Genomic DNA, 20,027 nt, shown 5'->3' on the forward strand with positions numbered 1-20,027 from the left:
TTTACAAAATATGATTTAGGTAAACAACATTGCATGGCCTTGATGTTTCCCCGAATATCAATATCAACACGATTGCAATGTGACATTGATTTTATACAATAGTATTTCAGTAAACAAGAATTTAGACTTAGATTTTAGACAAAATATTGACTGTTTTTGCTGAATTTCGCTGACGAAAATAGTTTCGATTAAAGCCACAGCAGAACTGATGTGTCTCTGAGCAACACACAGCGCGGTGTTTCCTTACTGAATGAATCCACGTTTTTTAATGAATCGAATGAGTCAATGAGTAACCCATTCATAAGGACAGTCACTTGCCTCGTTTCTGAATGAATCAGCCATTTGGCGATAAGTTCATTCAACATACATTTGTATTTGTAACAGTTGTTGGACAGGCCAATTTTGCATCTGTGTTTTTATTAGTACATTTCACAGTAACAAACATTATTAATAGCTAAAATAGGTTGGTATGTAAAAAGTATATGATTTAATGGCATACACTACTAAAAATATACTACACCAAAAGATCTGTATTTGTATGATAAAGTTCTGGCAATTTCAGCAGCCAGTTTTAATAATATATAATAATACATACATACAAACTTATTTATTTATTTTACAGTGCATTGCCATGTTTTCATTTTCTTCACAAGACTATTACAGATCCTCACAGTTGCTGGACAGGCCAATTTTGCATCTGTGTTTTTATTAGTACATTTCACAGTAACAAACATTTTTAATAGCTAAAATAGGTTGGTATGTAAAAAGTATATGATTTAATGGCATACACTACTAAAAATATACTACACCAAAAGATCTGTATTTGTATGATAAAGTTCTGGCAATTTCAGCAGCCAGTTTTAATAATATATAATAATACATACATACAAACTTATTTATTTATTTTACAGTGCATTGCCATGTTTTCATTTTCTTCACAAGACTATTACAGATCCTTAAAATCTGTTTGGGTGAATTATTAAACGTATTGCAAAGCCCCGCCCCGTTTTGAGGCATTGAAACGAGGCATTTGCGTAATTTGTTTTGTCAAACGCGTTAAACGCTTGACATCTCTGGCTGTCTGTCGTGTCGTTCTCATTCGCGGTGTATTGAATGACGTGATCTCCAGTTTATTTCAGCAGAGGACATGCGGTTATGGGCAACGCTTTGTTGAGCAGGATCCTCGGCTAGAATAAAACACCTCTAAGAACTGAGCGAGGCATTGAGAGAGGACGATTACAGTGGATTTAATGACACTCCATCAAAACATCACATTCTGGTAGAGTGAATCTGTAATCGCATGTTACATTGGTAAACAGTGCTGGGTGGCAAGCTTTCCGAAATGCCTGTGTTATTTATGCTTTTGATCTAAAACATAACATAATCGCTGCACAGCTCATATTTTACAGTAATGTTTTCTCCAGTACGATATATATATATATATATGAAGCATGCTGGATGAATTGTGCTGAACTCTGCACTGACCTTAATCTGAAAACTCCATAACAGCAGAGCAGCTGTAGGCTCTAAATTCAGATGGAGTATTTCCTAGTATATGGATGGCAGAGAGAGAGAGAGCTTGCATGGGGGTTCCTTCAGTGTAAGGTAGCAACAAGCCTGTGTATTTAGAGATGCACACAAGTTGACTTGAAAATGGAAACAATTTTAATTGGATCTTTGAGTTTGAGTTTAAGAGTGTGGATCTACATGTGAGCATAATTGGACAAAAAAAGTCAGTCAGTTTGAAGATGCATTCCTCTGAACTTGTTTTGTAATTTCTCAGGAATTTCTACATTGCTTACTAGCAAGCTCAGAGGATTAATGCCAAAGAGGTATATGTAATAAGTGAAGAAAGCAATCCATTAGCGTTCCCATGTCAATGGCAGTTGCTCGGCAGGAAAAATGCAATGTTTTGAGCCAATCAGCATAGGGGTAAATACCATGTGACTAATGACTGTTGAGTGTTATGCTGATGGCACCATAAGAACTCACACAGTCCCAAAACCATCACTGAGCAACCATTCTAAACTGTGATGTGAACACAATTTGTGCTTTTAAAAGCCCCCAAAAAATCAGACACTGGTAAAACTAACATAATGAAATATTTGCGATTTTGTTAGAATACAGCGAGATTAAAGTGGTTACAGCATCTGGCTAACAGGGACATGCTAACCAGTTTAACGTAGGTTTGGGTATAGCTGAACAAACTTGTTTCTGTTCATGTATTGTATGTTTTTGTGGTGAATAAAAACCCATTTTTTTTCTGTTCCTCAGATCAGAAGAGACATGGATGGATACCTGCCGCCTCAGTTTCAAGCGTTGTCAGACCATAAGAAGTTTTGTCAAGACAATTCCATGACGATGGACCAAGGCACACCTTACAGCATAAACATGAATGTTTATTTACCAGACGCCACCTACCTACGGACCGGCATGTGTAGACCTGTGAGGTCTGCGGCACCACAGATAAAGTCGGAACCTCTGCATTCGTCTTTCAACTACTCCAGTTGCCAGGGCTCGGTAGCGTCCACCATGACGCACCCAGAGTACACAAACCTCTACAGCCCAGCTGTGGAAACGGGTAGCAATGTTTACATCAAGCATGAGACGCCATCCCTCGAGTTCCCAGACGTTCCACTTTTTCAGCTGTTGAATTCGGAGCTCGAGCCCAGTGTGCCTGGTGGCCACTCTTGCACAGATTCCCACAATGCCACATGCCATCCAATGCCGACGTATAACAGCATTCACCCACAACCCAGCCATATTGCAGAAAGACCGCTTTGTAATATGAGCAGCAGTGGATATTCGCTACCTGCCCAGTTTGGTCAGCATCCTCAGAAGAGGGCAGCCTATCTACCACCCTCCCCTCCAAACTCAGAACCGGGCAGCCCTGACAGGAGGAAAGAACTCATACAGAACTTATCGCCACCTCCATCATATGCTGCCAGCATGGCATCTAAAATGGCAGGTCTTACCCCTGGACCAGCACTTTCTGTCCAAACACAAGCAGTACCTGCCCAATACAACCGCAGAAACAATCCCGATCTAGACAAAAGGAGAATACATCACTGTGATGTACCAGGTGAGATTGAATTTAGCATCTAGACACTTCAGTATGTGATTATAGCATGCACTTTATTTGACATAATATTCAAGGCCTTAAAAGGAAGCTGCAGCTTTTTCCACACAGGCCAGTCGCAATAAATATATCGTCTTATCACGCAATATTTGTACATGACCTCAATCATTTTTGGTGACGCAATATATCGCCCATTATATTTACTTAAAAATTAATGTCACCATGTTTTGTACATTCTACTTGCGCCTGTGTCTTTTGCAGCTTCTCGTACATAACGTGGTGTAGTCATGAGGTGCTAGTTCAAATTTAAAAAATGCTTCTACAAACAAAGTTTCATCTGCAGATATGGTCTTGTTTAGGGATCTGTGCCTTTGTGCATACGGACATCTGACTGCTGAGTAGTGATTGTGCTTTTCAGCAATAGTGAGCACCCTTAATTTACAGAGAAAAGAAGGTCAGGGAAAAATCTGTAGATGGAAAAATCTCCATACAAGTTCTTTGTGCATTTTTCTACATTGCACTTTTTGTTAGAAAATGTTTATTTACTATTTATTCAGGTTTTTTAAGGTATCTAATATTTTGATACTTAATTTCCATGATCTAAATATTCTTAAAAATTAAAAGTTTGTGGTCATTTGGAAGTGTGTAGGCCTTCTAGCATTATTATGCTGTTGCATTATGATTATATATTCAGTGGCATAAAATGGTCTTTAAAATGACAATAATATCGCTTATCGCAATTATTTCTGGGGCAATATATCGCACAACAAAAAGTTGTTATCGTGACAGGCCTACCACATAGTCCATATGACGCAGCGCAGGCTTAAATGGCTATTCAGATGATTTAATTTTGCTGAATAGATATTGTGGACTGACATGACTAAACTTCGGGCAATTACCGATCTCTAGGTTGGACTTTGACTGACTAGGAGGCTTAGGACACAATGGTGAAACCTTTTGACATTGTATATGAGGCTGCTGGACATGTCAGAGCTGGCCAGAATGTTAGTTCAAAGGGATAGTTCACCCCAAAATGAAAATTTCCTCACCCTTGTGTTGTTCCTAACCTACATTACTTAATTTTTTTTTCTGTGGAACACAAAGTAATATTATTTTAAATAACTTCTTTGCCTTTTTTATGGACAAAAACACGGAGACTTTTTTTTTTAATATCTGCTTTTATGTTCGTCAGAAGACAGAAAGTCAAGCAGGTTTGGAATGAAATTCACAGAATATTCTTTTTTTTTTTTTTTTTTGCAAACTATCCCTTTAATGTTTATATAATGGATGTGAGCTTTAATTTGAAAAGTTATGATATGTATTAACATATATTGTATTCTTATGCATCAGGATGTAAGAAGGTCTACACCAAGTCCTCACATTTGAAGGCTCATTTACGTACTCACACAGGTAAGACATTTAATAAGCAATATCACACAAACAAGAGAGCTGCTCACACAATCGTCAGTGTGGAATTGCTGTCACACAATATTTCAATAAAGTTCAACTGCTATTTATTTAACAAATATACTAATCAACACAATCAAAACTTATCTTTACCAACTGATGTGATCTGTGAAATGTATTTATTTGTAAAACATTCTAATATAAAATATGATACATTTTTATTTATTATTTATGTATTTTTTAATGTGAATTCCATCGCTGAAAGTAACGATAACTTGATGTTTTTTCAGTAGCCAGTCACAGATATGCTGATTCCATTCAGTGAAGAATCCATAAGACTGATTCAAATGGTTACTTGACTGAGTCATTTTGAATTATTTATTAAAAGGACTGGCTCATAAGGGTCATTTGGTCATAAAAGGTACTACAGTGGTTGTGCTCAGTTTATTTGATTCACTAAAAAGAACCAGATTAGACATTTGTCATTTATTTGTGAACCAGACTATACTGGTCAGACTGTATGTTATTGCGTGCAGCCTATGAGTGTGACTCTATGGAAACACCTTATCTAGCCATTATTACGCAGTACACAGCGTTTTATCTCATCAAATTGTGGTGGTGCTCTCCCCTAAACTTGTATTGGCCTATGTTTTATTGCAGGCGAAAAGCCATACAAGTGCTCATGGGAGGGGTGCGACTGGCGATTCGCCCGCTCTGACGAGCTAACGCGCCACTTCAGGAAGCACACAGGGGCCAAACCTTTCCAGTGCGCCGTATGTAGCCGTTGCTTCTCCCGATCGGACCACCTGGCCCTCCACATGAAAAGACACCAGAACTAGAGCCGCCCGCTCTCGTTGTTCTGACGGTGCCGTGGGAGGGCTATCAGGACCTCTGTTGATGATACTAATTAGGATTTGGGTGTGTTGGTTAATCTTGGGTTTTGGCAGTTCATCAGGTACAACAGGACCAAACCCTGTCGTCGGTACGGCTCCTGTGGTCACAAAACCAGCTAATTGATGAGAACTTGGCTCATTTGCCAGATGGGACATTCTTTTGACATGTTTGTTTGTTTCTTTGTTTGTCTGCATACTTAGAGATCTTCTTTTATGACTACTTTTAATGTGCCTTTTTTACCTTGTAGAATTGAGGTGCCACATAAAATGTACAATGTTCAAGGACTTGTGGGCCGTTTTAATCTTCTTCAAAGCAATATTCCAGGTTTAATACAATTTACAATTAGTTGACATCATTTGTGGCATAATGTTGATCATGTTAAAAAAATATTGTTTACATCTTGTGGCTATACTATTGAAACATTGAACATTTTAATATTTACAAGATTGGCCCCATTCACTTCTACTGTAATTGTTCACTGTAAACCAGATTTTGAAAGTTGAAATACATTTTTGTGGTAATCTGCATTATGCCACAAATTCTATCAACTGAGTTGAACTTTTATTGAACCCAGAATATTCCTGTAAATGACTATTCCTACTTGTATCACAAGGTAAATCATAAAATGAGCTGTAGTCTTGGTTGTAGAACCAAACTGAAGAACAGTCACGAGAATGTGAGCCACAAATGCAGAGTCACAATGAATTAACGTCTCAAGCAGCACTTGATAAGAAACGTCAGAAATTTGTGCAGGAGTCATCGGGTAATTAGAAAATTAAATGTAGCTTCAGAGCACCAAAGAGTTGGATGAAGTCCAAAATATATGTTTCGAAGATGATTCGCTTTACGTAGGCAAAATGTTTGAAAGAGCACAATCTGAACATCGATGGAACTCCTATATGTTAATTCCTGTGTTTTACTGAAATGCAACAAGTGGTACAAATGCTGTATTTTTCCTGGCAAGACGACAGGTTGGATATCGATTACTTCCATAGTTGTTTATTTTCCTTACTATGCATTTGCTTGGGATAAATAATAGCTTTAAATGTACACATGACGTGTATTTATTTTGCACAGATTTTTTTTATTAGTATTTTATAAAATGTAACTCAGCGCTCACATGAAATGTGCACCGAGTTACTGGGAAGTGGTTTTAGAAATCTTTGGTCAAACTAATAATGCTCTAAATGGCCGCATTATGTGGAACAATGTGGCAGCTGATTGTTTACATTAGTTGGTTTGGCTTATGATGTGTGTTACATCTGTATGTGTGGCCCCATAAAACCTCTTATTTTCCATTACAGTGATAAAAATAATTGCCGCCTTATTTTTCAGAGATTTCAAATGCGTAACAAGAGACTCATGACAGATGACAAGCTGATGTTGTTCCTGAGATGGGAGTAAAATAGATTGGGTACATATGGGGTTTGTTTTTATCTGAGGTAACGTAATACAAGGTTTCACAGTGTTCCGTGTTCAAGATTTGTAACTAGAAGTTCTTCATTTGGTGACCGAAACAGAAAGAGAAAAACTCTAATTGCTGTGATTAATGGTTCAAACTGCTTAAGAATGAAATGTTAAACACACCCATTAATCACTCTAATTTGCAGCACTTAGATGAGTACAATTAATGTTAAATACATACATAATTACTGTTATTACACATAATATGGAAGCAGATATTTAAAGTCTTAGTCTGTTGGGTTAAACTGGAATGTCCCGACATCATGGCTCACATGTGATTAGGTGAATAAATGTAGGTGTGGTTACAGTTGCTAACACAGGCTGTCAGATTTGAAATCACAAAGTTAATAGTTGATAGTGTTGAGTGGTAACACCCATTTAAATTGATACTATAATTACCTTGCCTGTATGCAAATCACTGAGTAACAGTAGAAAGGCCTCAGTCATGAAAATAATCTGACATTTACACAATGCATTCTTTTCATCACTAGGGTATATATTATTTTCTGAATCGGTTCTTACATAAGCATCCGATTCTGAACATGAGCAATTCACTTTTTAGTTTAGTATATTATTAGTATATGCTATTGTCCCAAAATAAATAACAGGTAGGCCCACACAGGAACAAATACACCAAGTGAATAGACTATGATGTTGTATTGTTAAACTCCAGGATTATATGTGGAGATATCACAGATACTGTAGCTTCAGAAGCATGTATGCTAACAAATACTAAGATGAAAAGGTGTAGGGTTTTTTTGTATTTATCAAACAACGGTAAAATTTTTAAGTAAAATACAAGACAATTGCCACTTTTGAGGACATATTTTCCAGCTTATGGTGTGATTTTAGTCTGTCTGGCCTCTTTTTAGCAGAGCTAAGTCAGCACAGTCACATTGTGCCTGTGAAGACTCACTGGCCAAACAGAGTGATGTTATTTGATTATTAGTGATTGCCAGCTAGTAACTTTAAGATTCTTTGTTATATAATACTTGTTAAACATGCCCAGAATCAGCCCGGCTGCTTTGTCTCTGAGGAAGATTGTTATCGTGAAGTCAATGCCTTCATGTTTCTTTGAAAAGCCTTGTGTCAATAGGGAACTCATTTATTTTCTTTCATGGAAAGGAACAATAGTTTAATTCACTATTTGACCTGACATTTAGATGATCTTTGCAGATGAGAGTATGGATCAAACAGTAGCTCAGCTGTGATCCTCTTTAGTGAATGCCATTTACTGAAAGCACTTATAGGATCACTGTGATGTTGCTCATACCCTTAAGAGAAAATTGAGTTATTCCCACAAAATCACACTGGTATGAAAGCAATATCAATGGAAATGTTTCACAAAACAATAACAACAACAATTAGCAATTCTATTTACATGTTTAGATTTTAACATTACCCTCACCAAGGCTGCATTTATTTAACAAAATTACAGTAATATTGTGAAATACTACAATTTCAAATAACTGTCTTATATTTTAATATATCTTATTATACATTTTATTCCTGTGATGGCTTGATACTATAATTACCTTGCCTGTATGCAAATCACTGAGTAACAGTAGAAAGGCCTCAGTCATGAAAATAATCTGACATTTACACAATGCATTCTTTTCATCACTAGGGTATATATTATTTTCTGAATCGGTTCTTACATAAGCATCCGATTCTGAACATGAGCAATTCACTTTTTAGTTTAGTATATTATTAGTATATGCTATTGTCCCAAAATAAATAACAGGTAGGCCCACACAGGAACAAATACACCAAGTGAATAGACTATGATGTTGTATTGTTAAACTCCAGGATTATATGTGGAGATATCACAGATACTGTAGCTTCAGAAGCATGTATGCTAACAAATACTAAGATGAAAAGGTGTAGGTTTTTTTTTGTATTTATCAAACAACGGTAAAATTTTTAAGTAAAATACAAGACAATTGCCACTTTTGAGGACATATTTTCCAGCTTATGGTGTGATTTTAGTCTGTCTGGCCTCTTTTTAGCAGAGCTAAATCAGCAGACATCAAACAGAGTGATGTTATTTGATTATTAGTGATTGCCAGCTAGTAACTTTAAGATTCTTTGTTATATAATACTTGTTAAACATGCCCAGAATCAGCCCGGCTGCTTTGTCTCTGAGGAAGATTGTTATCGTGAAGTCAATGCCTTCATGTTTCTTTGAAAAGCCTTGTGTCAATAGGGAACTCATTTATTTTCTTTCATGGAAAGGAACAATAGTTTAATTCACTATTTGACCTGACATTTAGATGATCTTTGCAGATGAGAGTATGGATCAAACAGTAGCTCAGCTGTGATCCTCTTTAGTGAATGCCATTTACTGAAAGCACTTATAGGATCACTGTGATGTTGCTCATACCCTTAAGAGAAAATTGAGTTATTCCCACAAAATCACACTGGTATGAAAGCAATATCAATGGAAATGTTTCACAAAACAATAACAACAACAATTAGCAATTCTATTTACATGTTTAGATTTTAACATTACCCTCACGAAGGCTGCATTTATTTAACAAAATTACAGTAATATTGTGAAATACTACAATTTCAAATAACTGTCTTATATTTTAATATATCTTATTATACATTTTATTCCTGTGATGGCAAAGCTGAATTTTCAGCAGCCATTACTTTAGTCTTCATTGTCATGTGATCGTTCAGAAATTATTCTGATTTGTAATATGCTGATTTGGTGCTCAAGAAAGTTTTCTTTCTATTATCAATGTTGAAAACAGTTGTGCTGCTTAATATTTCTGTGAAAACCATGATACGTTTTTTTCAGGATTCTTTGATGACTAGAACAAGACAAAATTACAGCATTTATTTAAACTATTTTGTAACATTATTAATGCCTTTAATGTCACTTTTGTTCAATTTAATGTGCCCTGGCTGAATGCCGAAAGGGATTAACTTCTTTACAAAAAAATAATAATAATAATAATAAAAGTGACTGACACCAAACTTTTGAATGATAGTGTATCATTTCTATAGAGCTATCATTAAATCAATTTTTTGCCCAGCCAGTATTGCTAATTTGCTATTAGTTCCCTCGGGATTTTATTTATTATTATCATTATTATTTGAAATGGTGTAGTAGTACTTATTAGCTTGTTAGGAGTATAATGTTATGTTACTCAAATCCAAAATAGTATAAAAACCCATTAAAAAATTCTCATGGGAATCCATGGGGCAAAAATTATAATTAAGTAAATATAAAAACATGAGTTTGTGCCAATATGTTCCTTACAAAATGCAAGTTTATTAACTTCCATGCCTCCGATTAGATTATCAAACAAGTATAATGTGTAACCTCAATTTCAATTCATAGCTCAATCTTCTGCGGAAAACAAAGGAAAGAAAGAAAAGAAAATACAGAGAATATAGCAAAAAGCACTGAATATTTAGACAACTTCTAAAGAAGTAAAATAAATCTGAAACACTTTCAACCTTTGAAACGATCGGGACGTGTCATCCTCCAACAGGATTCAATCGGAAGAGAATCCCTTTGAAGTGTAGCGGGGTAAAATATCACAACGTTACAGTAAAACAAAACAAAAAAGCTCTGAATATATTTACAATACACACACTATACATAAATACAAGAAAGATAATTACAGAATATCAGCAAAACCAGAAACAAAGGCCATTGCGTAAATACTTGATTTCAAAGAAAGTAAAGTAAATACATAAACAAAGGCAATATTTTACAGAGACTCATGAGGGGAAATGCTATTCGTGGAGGAATTATGCCATACCACCAGTGTCTTAACATTCAGAATATTTCCTGCGACTGCTTGATTTCCATAACTGGGGACGCATGAGAAGTTCACGCAACTTTATAAAGTTAGAGGTAAACCAGAGTCCTGTTAATTAAACAAATGTGTCCTTCCATATGAGAATACCATGAAAATCGTATGCAGCTTCCATAGGAGACACATAAAGAATGTTCAAGAAACACCAACCAGGATATTTACAGCTTCAAAATGGATCATGAGGCTCAGTGCATTTCAAAGGAACAGATCTTTGTGTCATGTCTGGGTGATTAAACCAGGGAAACCATGAAAATCTTAATAATACTAGGCACTCGTCATTATTGCATAACTTTGACCCTGTTTGCCTTTACAAAATTATGCCACAAAAAACAAGAATGCCAAAGGGGAGGAAAAGTAATGCAAAATTGAGTAAAACAACCCTTTATTTTCAGTTTTTAAAGAAATGAAATCTTACCAGTATAATATAAATCACTATAGTTGTAAATTTGTTACTCTTGAATACTGTGTTGGGTAACACTTTACTTGAAGGGGTGTGCATGAGACTGACATGATACCTTCATAATCATGACATGACACGTCATGAATATGAAGGAGATTTTATGCATGTTTATGACAACTGTCATTAAGTGTCATTCGCTCAGTTATGTCATTTTTAATGCAAATATGACATTATTTGACCTAACCCTACCCCGACCCTTACCCCTAACCATAGCCCATCACAAAGACATCTCAAACAATGTCATCTTTGCATTAAAAATGACATAACTGAGCGAATGACACTTAATGACAGTTGTCATAAACATGCATAAAAAAACCTTCATATTCATGACATGTCATGTCATGATTATGTAGGTGTCATGTCATGATTATGAAGGTGTCATGTCAGTCTTATGCACACCCCTTCAAGTAAAGTGTAACCCTGTGTTGTGAACACTCTTGGGTTGTTTTTGCTTTTTTCACATTTTTAGAGTCAGTATAAAACATTGAACTTACTAAAAATGAGGCAGCACCGCCTGAATACTGTAATGAGCTGAACTTTTGATTTGATTGTTCTTATAATCGGCATGCAACTACGACCGGTTGCACTCAAACCGGCCCTACACTCTTAAAAATAAAGGTGCTTCAAAAGGTTCTTCAAGCGATGCCATAGAAGAACCATTTTTGGTTCCACAAAGAACCATTCAGTCAAAGGTTCTTTAAAGAACCATCTCTTTCTTACCTTTTTGTAATCTGAAGAACCTTCTTTCGCCACAAAGAACCTTTTGTGAAACAGAAGGGTTCTTCTGATGTTGAAGGTTCTTTATGGAACCATTTAGACAAAAAGGTTCTTCTATGGCATCGTGAAGCACCTTTATTTTTAAGAGTGTACATGTGCATTAACAGGGATAGGTCAGCCAAAAATGAAAAATTATGTCATCTTTTACTCACCTTCATTTACTCAGAAAGCCATAAAAGTTTGGAATGACATGAAGGTGAGTAAATGATGACAGATTTGTAGTTTTTGGCTGAAGTATCCCTTTAAGATGACAAGCCATCATTGTTCTCACACACTGAACAGCTGAACACTTTTTATTAGCTAAATGAACGTCTCTGAAAAATCGGCATTTTACATATAAAGATAATCCCTTGTATTTTTAAAAAAGCCCTATTTTAATAGGTATTTACAGCCTGTAAAACGGAGCAACATCTTTTCACTTTCACATATATTACAACATCTTTAAAAGTATTTTTTTTGTACAGAAAATAGTCATATGCAGATGAAGTGCCTCGCATTACAGACACGTTTCAAAATACAGAATATGATGATAAGATACACTGGTGATTAATGTCATGTCTATCTTAAAATAATTATTTCCATACAAGGTGCTCATGTTATGTTTAAGCCCATATGCAACAGAATACACACGTGTGTACACAAATACATAGTGAGGAACATAAAACATGGTGGATCATAATACTTCAGAATAAACAAACAAACAAAAAAATAATGGATTGGTCATCTCTAATGGACAAAAGGTTACTAAGTAAAGAATGTTTCTGTTGACACGTTTCCTTTCACAGCATTTGATTTCAGTTTCCTTTTGTTGGTGACGAAAAGTCCCTACATGCCCCGGAAACTGTGATTGATTGTAGATTTAGTCAGCATGTTTGATCACCCTGCATGCACAGGCAGACTGTAAAATGAATGTAAATTCTAGTAATATCTAATCATCTGAAAAGTGGTCACAAGACTTTCTGTGGTCACTTGAAAGTGCATATATGGATCACAGGGACAGAAAACTTTGACAGCTCTCCTTTAAAAAAAAAAACAGAACTTAAAAGACATCTCAGTGAAAACCTATACATTAACGTGAACGGCACAGCATGGAACATACAGTGAATTGATCAGGGTACAGTATGAAAAAGAATTAGTTGTATTCACACAAGTGCAGCATATTGCTTCTTTGAGTATCTTAGTGTAGTGTGTGTCTATTTATATGTTTCTTAAGAAATCCCTCTTAGAATGCTAGAACAACAGAATGAACAAACAAACGAACAAAGGATATGATAGTTAGAAACTAGAAATTTCTTAACCTAACATTAGAACAGATTCTAATATCAACAGATATGGCTCAGTAAATATTCGAATCACTTTCCAACATTAGAATGCATAAAGAAAATCTAAAGAGAGAGAGAGAGAGAGAGAGAGAGAGAGAGAGAGAGAGAGAGAGAGGAAAAAATACAAAGAGAGCATATCAGGGATCCCATTGTAATTCAGCTCACTGTCTGTCCTCTACTGGTGACTTTGGGGATTGTTCAATTGCTGTGATGCTCGGATTATGCCAAAATATATGTGGGTTGAAAATTAGTAAAATTGGTACATTGGTAACACTTCACTATAAGGTTGAATTCATTAACATTAATAATTCACTAGGTATCATGGCCTAACCATGAACAATATTTTAACAGCACTTATTTAACTGGGTTAATGTTAATTTCTACATACACCAATTGCCTATATTTAAACATTTCAAATGTTAACTATCATTACTGTATTATGAGCAAACATTAATAATACAATATATCATGAATATAACAGTAGTATATGTATAATTTACCTAGATTTAAAGATGTTTTAAATGGTTGTACATTCAAAAGTTTGTGGTCATTAGGATTTTTTAAAGAAAATATTGAATATATGTATTCAGCAAGGATGCATAGCATTGTTAAAATGCAACAGTAAAGACATTTATAATGTTACATAAGATAAAAAAAAAGAAAAGAATAAATAACACTCTATTCATTAAAGAATCATGAAACAAACTGTATCGGGGTTCCCACAAAAATATTAAGCACAACTGTTAATAGGAAATGTTTCTTGAGCAGCAAATCAGCCTATTAGAATGATTTCTGAAGGATCATGTGACACTGAAGACTGAAGTAATGGCTGCTGAAAATTCAGCTTTGCCATTATAAGAATAAATTACATTTTATATTATAATATAAATATGAATATTATATATAAATAATACATGATTATTTAAATTAGAAAACAGTTGTTTTAAATTGCAATATTAATTCATAATATTTTTTTTTACTATATTTTTTTGATCAAATAAATGCAGACTTGGTGATCATAAGAGACTTTTCAAAAACATTAAAATTCCTACTGACCACAAACTTCTGAATGGTAATAGTTAGTTACCAATGTTATCAAATGCATTAATTAAATGAAGTGTCATCAAAATAATTAGCAAATGGATACACTGATGTTTGCAAAGATACTTCATAAATACAAAGTGAAGGACAAAGCCATTGAACAGTGCTGTTGTACTGATCGCAACTGACATCAGGTTTCATAGTTCAAAGCAATCTCACAAAAGGAAAAGAAAACAGAGGATATTCAAGACATTTCCTCAGCATATCCTAGAAAGTTGTGAGAGACTATACACCTCCAAAATGCGGCAGCTAGAAATCCACTATAAATAGAAGAGGTATCCGAATTATAGAAAACAAAGCGGCACTGGTAGAAACCCAAAGTTTTGACTGTGTAAATGGGTGAGTACCAGGCCAGCTCACCCCTGTTGTGCTCAGAATGAGTATATTGCTCTTCTGCCTCGAGTTACCTGTCTTAGTAGACCCTCATTATCCAGATTTACACATATTTTCCTAATTAATGAGTCAATGTGATGAAATTCAGACAAATGTGGAAAGTAGACTGCACCTACATTTTGTCTGTCTATCAAATTCAGTCAATTTCAGTTAGGAGGAACAGAATATATAATGACCCAAAATGAACATTATGATGGATTGTTTGTTGTGTAATCTCAATAGCTGGTGTGTTAACCTGTAAATGGCGACCTCTTAAACCTCTGGAATCACTGGCCCTAAAGTCTTCGTCATTAGAAGATCTGCTTAATCCTTCTGAAATAGTCTGGCTGGTAAAGGTAAATGTAAAAAACTGTGCAAGCATACCATTCACGGTCACACTCCTCTTCGTATCTTTCAGAACAACACGTAGAGCCATTCCACTCTGCGTTTCTTCACATTGTAGATGTTGAGTGACAAGCAGCCATGTTAAAACAGACCACACAGATGATTCAGAAAGGAAAAATCAGAAAACAAACCATTTGTCCGAGTGAAATAATCCTTTGAACAGACATGAGACAATCAACATCCTGGACTCCAAATGTTTCAGGCTTGTAGATGAGCCATCTCCCTCCCTGTATGGACCCTGTTTAGCTCTGCAAATTTGGGGAAAGCATCATGCTCCTCCTTCGCTTGCTTTTATCCTCTCTCTCATTCTTTCTCAGGGGTAGGGATGGCCGTGTCTGTGTCCAGCCCAGCTGAACACTACTGGGGGAGATCCAGCTCTCCCGTGTGTGTGTGAGTGAGTGGGTGGGTGGGTTCAAACCAGCATGTGTCTGCGACGGTGCAGGGCCAGATGGTCTGAGCGGGAAAAGCTTCGGTCGCAGTCCCCACACTTAAAGGGTTTGACCCCTGTGTGCTTACGGTAATGTCGTGTCAACTCGTCTGAGCGGGCAAACTTCCATGTGCAGCCGTCCCAGGTGCACTTGTATGGCTTCTCACCTAGTGGAGATAATGAACCTTACTTAAGCAAAAATAAACACCACTGTCATTTTGGGAATATTAAGGACATTGTAAAATGTGAAACAATCAAGACTGTTTAAAGGAATAGTTCACCCAAAAATGAAAATTTGCTTAGAATGTATGCACCTTCAGGCCATCCAAGATGTAGATGAGTTTGTTTCTTCATTTGAACAGATTTGGAGAAATTTAGTATTACATTACTTGATCACCTATGGATCCTTTGTAGTGAATGGGTGCCGTCAGAATGAGAGTATCAAACGGCTGATAAAAACATCACAATAATCCACAATTATGCCGCAGCATAAATGGCTGCCCACTGCTCTGGGTGTATGTTCACTGCTGTGTGTGTGCACTTAGGATGGGTTAAATGCAGAGCACAAATTCCTAGTATGGGTAACCATACTTGGCCACATGTCACTTCACTCACTCACTCACTCACTTAATACTCCAGTTCATCAATTAACATCTTGTGAAATTAAGATTTTTTTAAATGGAGAAAGCAATTTTATTATATAAAGAAACAGTTTGAAGTTAAAAGCATCTCGATGAGTTGATGAGGATTTGTTTATTACAAAAAACTTAGCTTTTTGCTTCACAAGACATTAATTGATGGATTGGAGTCATGGAATCTCATTCAGACAGAACGCATTCACTGCAGAGGATCCACTGCTGAGAAACATTTATTTATTTATTTATTTATTTTTATTTGTTGTGCTAAAGAAACAAATTCATCTACATCTTGGATGGCCTGGCTGAAGGTGACCAAATTTTCAACAAATTTTATTTTTGGGTGAACTATTTCTTTAACCAGAAACAATACTCCAAATTCAAATAAATTGATATTGAAACTAGGTGTACAGATTGTATTTGTGTGCTGACAAACCTGTGTGTGTCCTCCTGTGTGCCTTTAAATGGGAGCTCTTGGTATAAACTTTATTACAGCCTGCAAAGTCACACCTGTGGATGCGTCGTTTCTTGGAGTCTGGAGAATCAGGTGGCTGTGGCCGTCGAATGCTCTCAATACTGAATGGTGACATGGAACTGAGAGAGAGAGAGAGAGATTTTATTCACCATGTACAGGGCATTAAAATATTGCCAACTGACCTTATTCAGCATCCTACGAAATTAACTGAGACAGCAGCATGTTTATAAACTAACTGCTGCCATCATGTGGTAACATGATATAAAACAACAACCTTTCCAAGCAGTAGTTAAGACCTGGACCACGTGTTTTCCTCATAAAGTGGGTTAAGATTTTAGTGTTTTGATTTTAGTGTAATCACCAAGACTGCATATTTTTGATGAAATTATTATTATTATAATTTAAAATAACGGTTTTCTATTTTTATATATTTTAAACTTTATTTTATTCCTGTGAGGGAATAAAATAATTATTTTTTGCTGCTCACAAAACATTTCTTATCATTATAAATGTTGAAAGCAGTTGTGCTGCTTAATATTCTTGTAATAATGGTGATATATACATTTTTAATCAGAATTCTTTGATGAATAGAAAGTTCAAAAGAACAGCATTTATTTGAATGGAAATTATATATGTCTTTACTGTCAATTTTGATAAATTTAATGCATTATTGCTAAATTAATTTATTTAAAAAAAATCTTATTGACTAAAGTATTGACTTCAAGTAGACTAAGAGAGGAAAACTGAAAAAATAAATAAAGTTGCTTGACTGCTTGCCCGTATTGCTAATGTTCTGCTCATAATATATCACTAGATGGTGCTGTAGACCTGATGCATTTTGATGGTATAACGCAAACACTCAGAGGCCAAAAGCATCTTTTTTTTCTTACAAAACAAGTCATAATTCTTGACATCTCAAGCTGTGACATTTGTTGCTTGTTTGTTTGCTTTTAGCAAAATTCAAGGGAATGTCTTAACATACTTATTCCAGTCAATATTACACAATATTATACGATCAAGTGAATAAAACTATACAGTTCAGAACATGCTGTCTGTTGTGACTGCTGTGAGAAAATGAATTATTGCCATTCCAGAGGGTGGGCCAGCTTTCAGACTGTAAAGCTGGCTCTCATTGAGCGGATTTGTACATATCAACCAATGAGCTCACTGAACTGTTGAAGAGCGGAGAGCCACGTAAGTGTGAGGACATGATGTGTTTGAAAGCAAGAGAGCGTACAAGTTATTTCATTCCATTTCTCCCATAGGTAGAAAGAGAGGAAAGTCTAATTACATTACATTGTCCTCACTCGCCTTCCCTTCTAAGGTAATAAGAGCTCTATGTCCCCTGCTTGGCTGATTGGCATAGGCTGGGCCTGGCAATAAAGGCAGAGGAGGTGGAGCCAGACAACCCCTCCAGTGAACTGTCTCCACCACATGCAGCCCACTTCCTGTTTCTCCCCTGCTTCTGGGTCACCTGTTGGTGTTGGTGTGCTGCCAAGCAAAGGCCTAGCGGAAATGAGCCAATGTGTCAGAAATGAGGCTGAACTTTCTCTCTCACTGCCTTGAGCAAACACACGCAGAGCGTGAAAGAGAGAGAGAGAAAGAGACCCAGGAGGGGAGAAGTGAAATTGAGAAGAGGAGACAAAGAGAAGCCGAGAAAGAGGCAATGAGCCAAACAGGTTGTTTTTTTTTTCTCTCAGAGAAATTACAAGAGAGTGAGAGAGAGTCACAGAGAGAGTTTCTGTGAGAATAAAAGTTGGTGGCAGGTAAAAATGGAGGGGGGTTGATGTTAGAAGGAGAGTTCAGAGGGAGTGATGGAGCACAAAGGGAGTGACAGGATTTACAGTGGAAAGACTTCAGCGGCAAACTCTCACAGGATGTTTACAGTCTGATATATTTCAGAGGGGACGCCACTGACATAAATAGTGATACAGTAGTCTGACTCGCAGAAAATGACTTGAAAATACAGATCCACCTGACAGGTTCAGATGGTTATTCTCCTTAATGTAATGGGGGGGTTCATCTCAAATCATCATGTCTAGATGCATGTCCAATACACATCAACCAATTTATCTTTTGATTCAGTATATATATATATATATATATATATATATACACAGTTATTGAAATGTAGGCTTAAAGCTGCAGTCTGCCAGTTTTGCCTCTTTGTCGCCATCTCTGTTTGAAAACCTGCAATTGCAGCTGTGTGCAGAATTATCTAGCTTGCGTGGGTTGTGCGCTGGCGCGGCTCCAGCGCTGATGAATCTAATGTTTTGAGGTGAATGTGTGGCAGTCAGTCACCGCACCGGTGTGGATATTTACTGTACTTCGCAATCGCAGATTCTAGCCTACGTCTTGGAATATGACCCAAATAATAATTTTCACCGTATATTGTCATCTGAACAAGTAAGTAACAAGTCTAACCAACTGAGGAAAAAAGCATTACAATAAATCACACTACCAATGGTGATTTAATCTAAAGATCGGTTAGCTCATATCTAGTGTTGTCAAAAGACCCGGTACTTCGGTACCAAGTCAGTACTAAAAAAATGAAAGGTTTTTTAAAGTTATCAGTGGTACCGAGTACCCGGTCAACCGAAAGGTGCGCAGATGCACTCTCTTCATAAAAGCACTGAGACATGGCGACCTCAAAAAGGAGGAAACACATCAAACTAACAAAACACTTTAAAGACAGACACCCGGATCAAATTAAAGAGTTCAAGCAGGTAAGTTTCATTTAAATTTTTAATATTTAGATCTTCTCAGTGTTTCCCATACATTGATTTATTTGTTGCGCCCGCCACAATATCAAAACTCACCGCCACAAATTGATTTTCCAAAAGGCTTTGACTTTGTTTAATAAACATGAGCACTGCACGTGTCAAAAGTCGAAACCCGGTGCAGGTGTTTTTATATCACTGTATTTCTGAAGGAAACCGACTGTCTTCAGAAAATTATGGATGTCATTTTCATTTCATCTTGCCTGTAATGCCTGAGCAGCGTTTGTGAGCGCAGCTCTTATTTGATTACAGCCGTTACTGGGGAAACCTCGATCTCTCCCGCTCTACAAGCGCCTCCTGCTGGCAGAGAATAAATTTGCATATATATGCCGCCACAAATAGAGTGCAAGTCTGTGGAAAACACTGCTTCTGTTATGAATATTATTCAATATTTTAATTTGAATGTCGGATTGAAATGAACATCGCTGTTATTAGAGTAGTTAATCGTTAGCATAAGCGCGGCTAACGCTAATATAATGAGCATTAGAATGAAGTGTCTTTATTAACTATTTAATGCTCCTATATCTTTTATTAGGGTTGCAGGAGGACATGATGATATTTACTAATTTTACACACCAGAGGCTTTTAAATAA

General features: G+C 36.3%; 2 protein-coding genes across 4 annotated transcripts in view; one reads left to right on the plus strand and one right to left on the minus strand.

Annotated features, from left to right (window-relative positions):
• The first annotated feature begins 1,026 nt into the window (after nt 1-1,026).
• On the plus strand, nt 1,027-6,696 carry LOC107600381 (Krueppel-like factor 5). 2 transcript variants are annotated; one of them, XM_016292256.1, is made up of 4 exons: nt 1,027-1,279; nt 2,275-3,082; nt 4,430-4,489; nt 5,147-6,696. In XM_016292256.1, exons 2-4 carry the CDS (start codon nt 2,287-2,289, stop codon nt 5,323-5,325), a joined length of 1,035 nt encoding a protein of 344 aa, XP_016147742.1. In that variant the 5' UTR covers nt 1,027-1,279; nt 2,275-2,286; the 3' UTR covers nt 5,326-6,696. The 2 variants fall into 2 exon arrangements, with proteins under 2 accessions (XP_016147742.1, XP_016147743.1); XM_016292257.1 differs by lacking the exon at nt 1,027-1,279 and adding an exon at nt 2,102-2,182.
• A 7,596-nt stretch (nt 6,697-14,292) lies between these two features.
• klf12b (Kruppel like factor 12b) overlaps nt 14,293-20,027 on the minus strand; it is a 66,967-nt gene continuing 61,232 nt past the window's right edge. For both annotated transcript variants that reach the window (XM_016292259.1, XM_016292258.1), the window contains exons 5-6: nt 16,616-16,773; nt 14,293-15,711 (exon numbers count right to left, since the gene is read on the minus strand). In XM_016292259.1, the coding sequence (XP_016147745.1) occupies nt 15,530-15,711; nt 16,616-16,773 (340 nt within the window). In that variant the 3' untranslated portion in view covers nt 14,293-15,529. The remainder of the gene's footprint in view (nt 15,712-16,615; nt 16,774-20,027) is intronic.

The sequence above is a fragment of the Sinocyclocheilus grahami genome, unplaced genomic scaffold, assembly GCF_001515645.1.
Source record: "Sinocyclocheilus grahami isolate Dianchi unplaced genomic scaffold, SAMN03320097.WGS_v1.1 scaffold283.1, whole genome shotgun sequence".
In the NCBI taxonomy this organism is placed as follows: Eukaryota; Metazoa; Chordata; class Actinopteri; order Cypriniformes; family Cyprinidae; genus Sinocyclocheilus; species Sinocyclocheilus grahami.

Excerpts from the sequence above, each read along its gene's own strand:
- LOC107600381 (XM_016292256.1), top strand. The coding sequence starts at position 2,287 with ATGGATGGATACCTGCCGCCTCAGTTTCAAGCGTTGTCAGACCATAAG. Across the intron at positions 3,083-4,429 it reads ACATCACTGTGATGTACCAG|GATGTAAGAAGGTCTACACC; the intron begins GTGAGATTGAAT and ends CTTATGCATCAG. Across the intron at positions 4,490-5,146 it reads TCATTTACGTACTCACACAG|GCGAAAAGCCATACAAGTGC; the intron begins GTAAGACATTTA and ends GTTTTATTGCAG.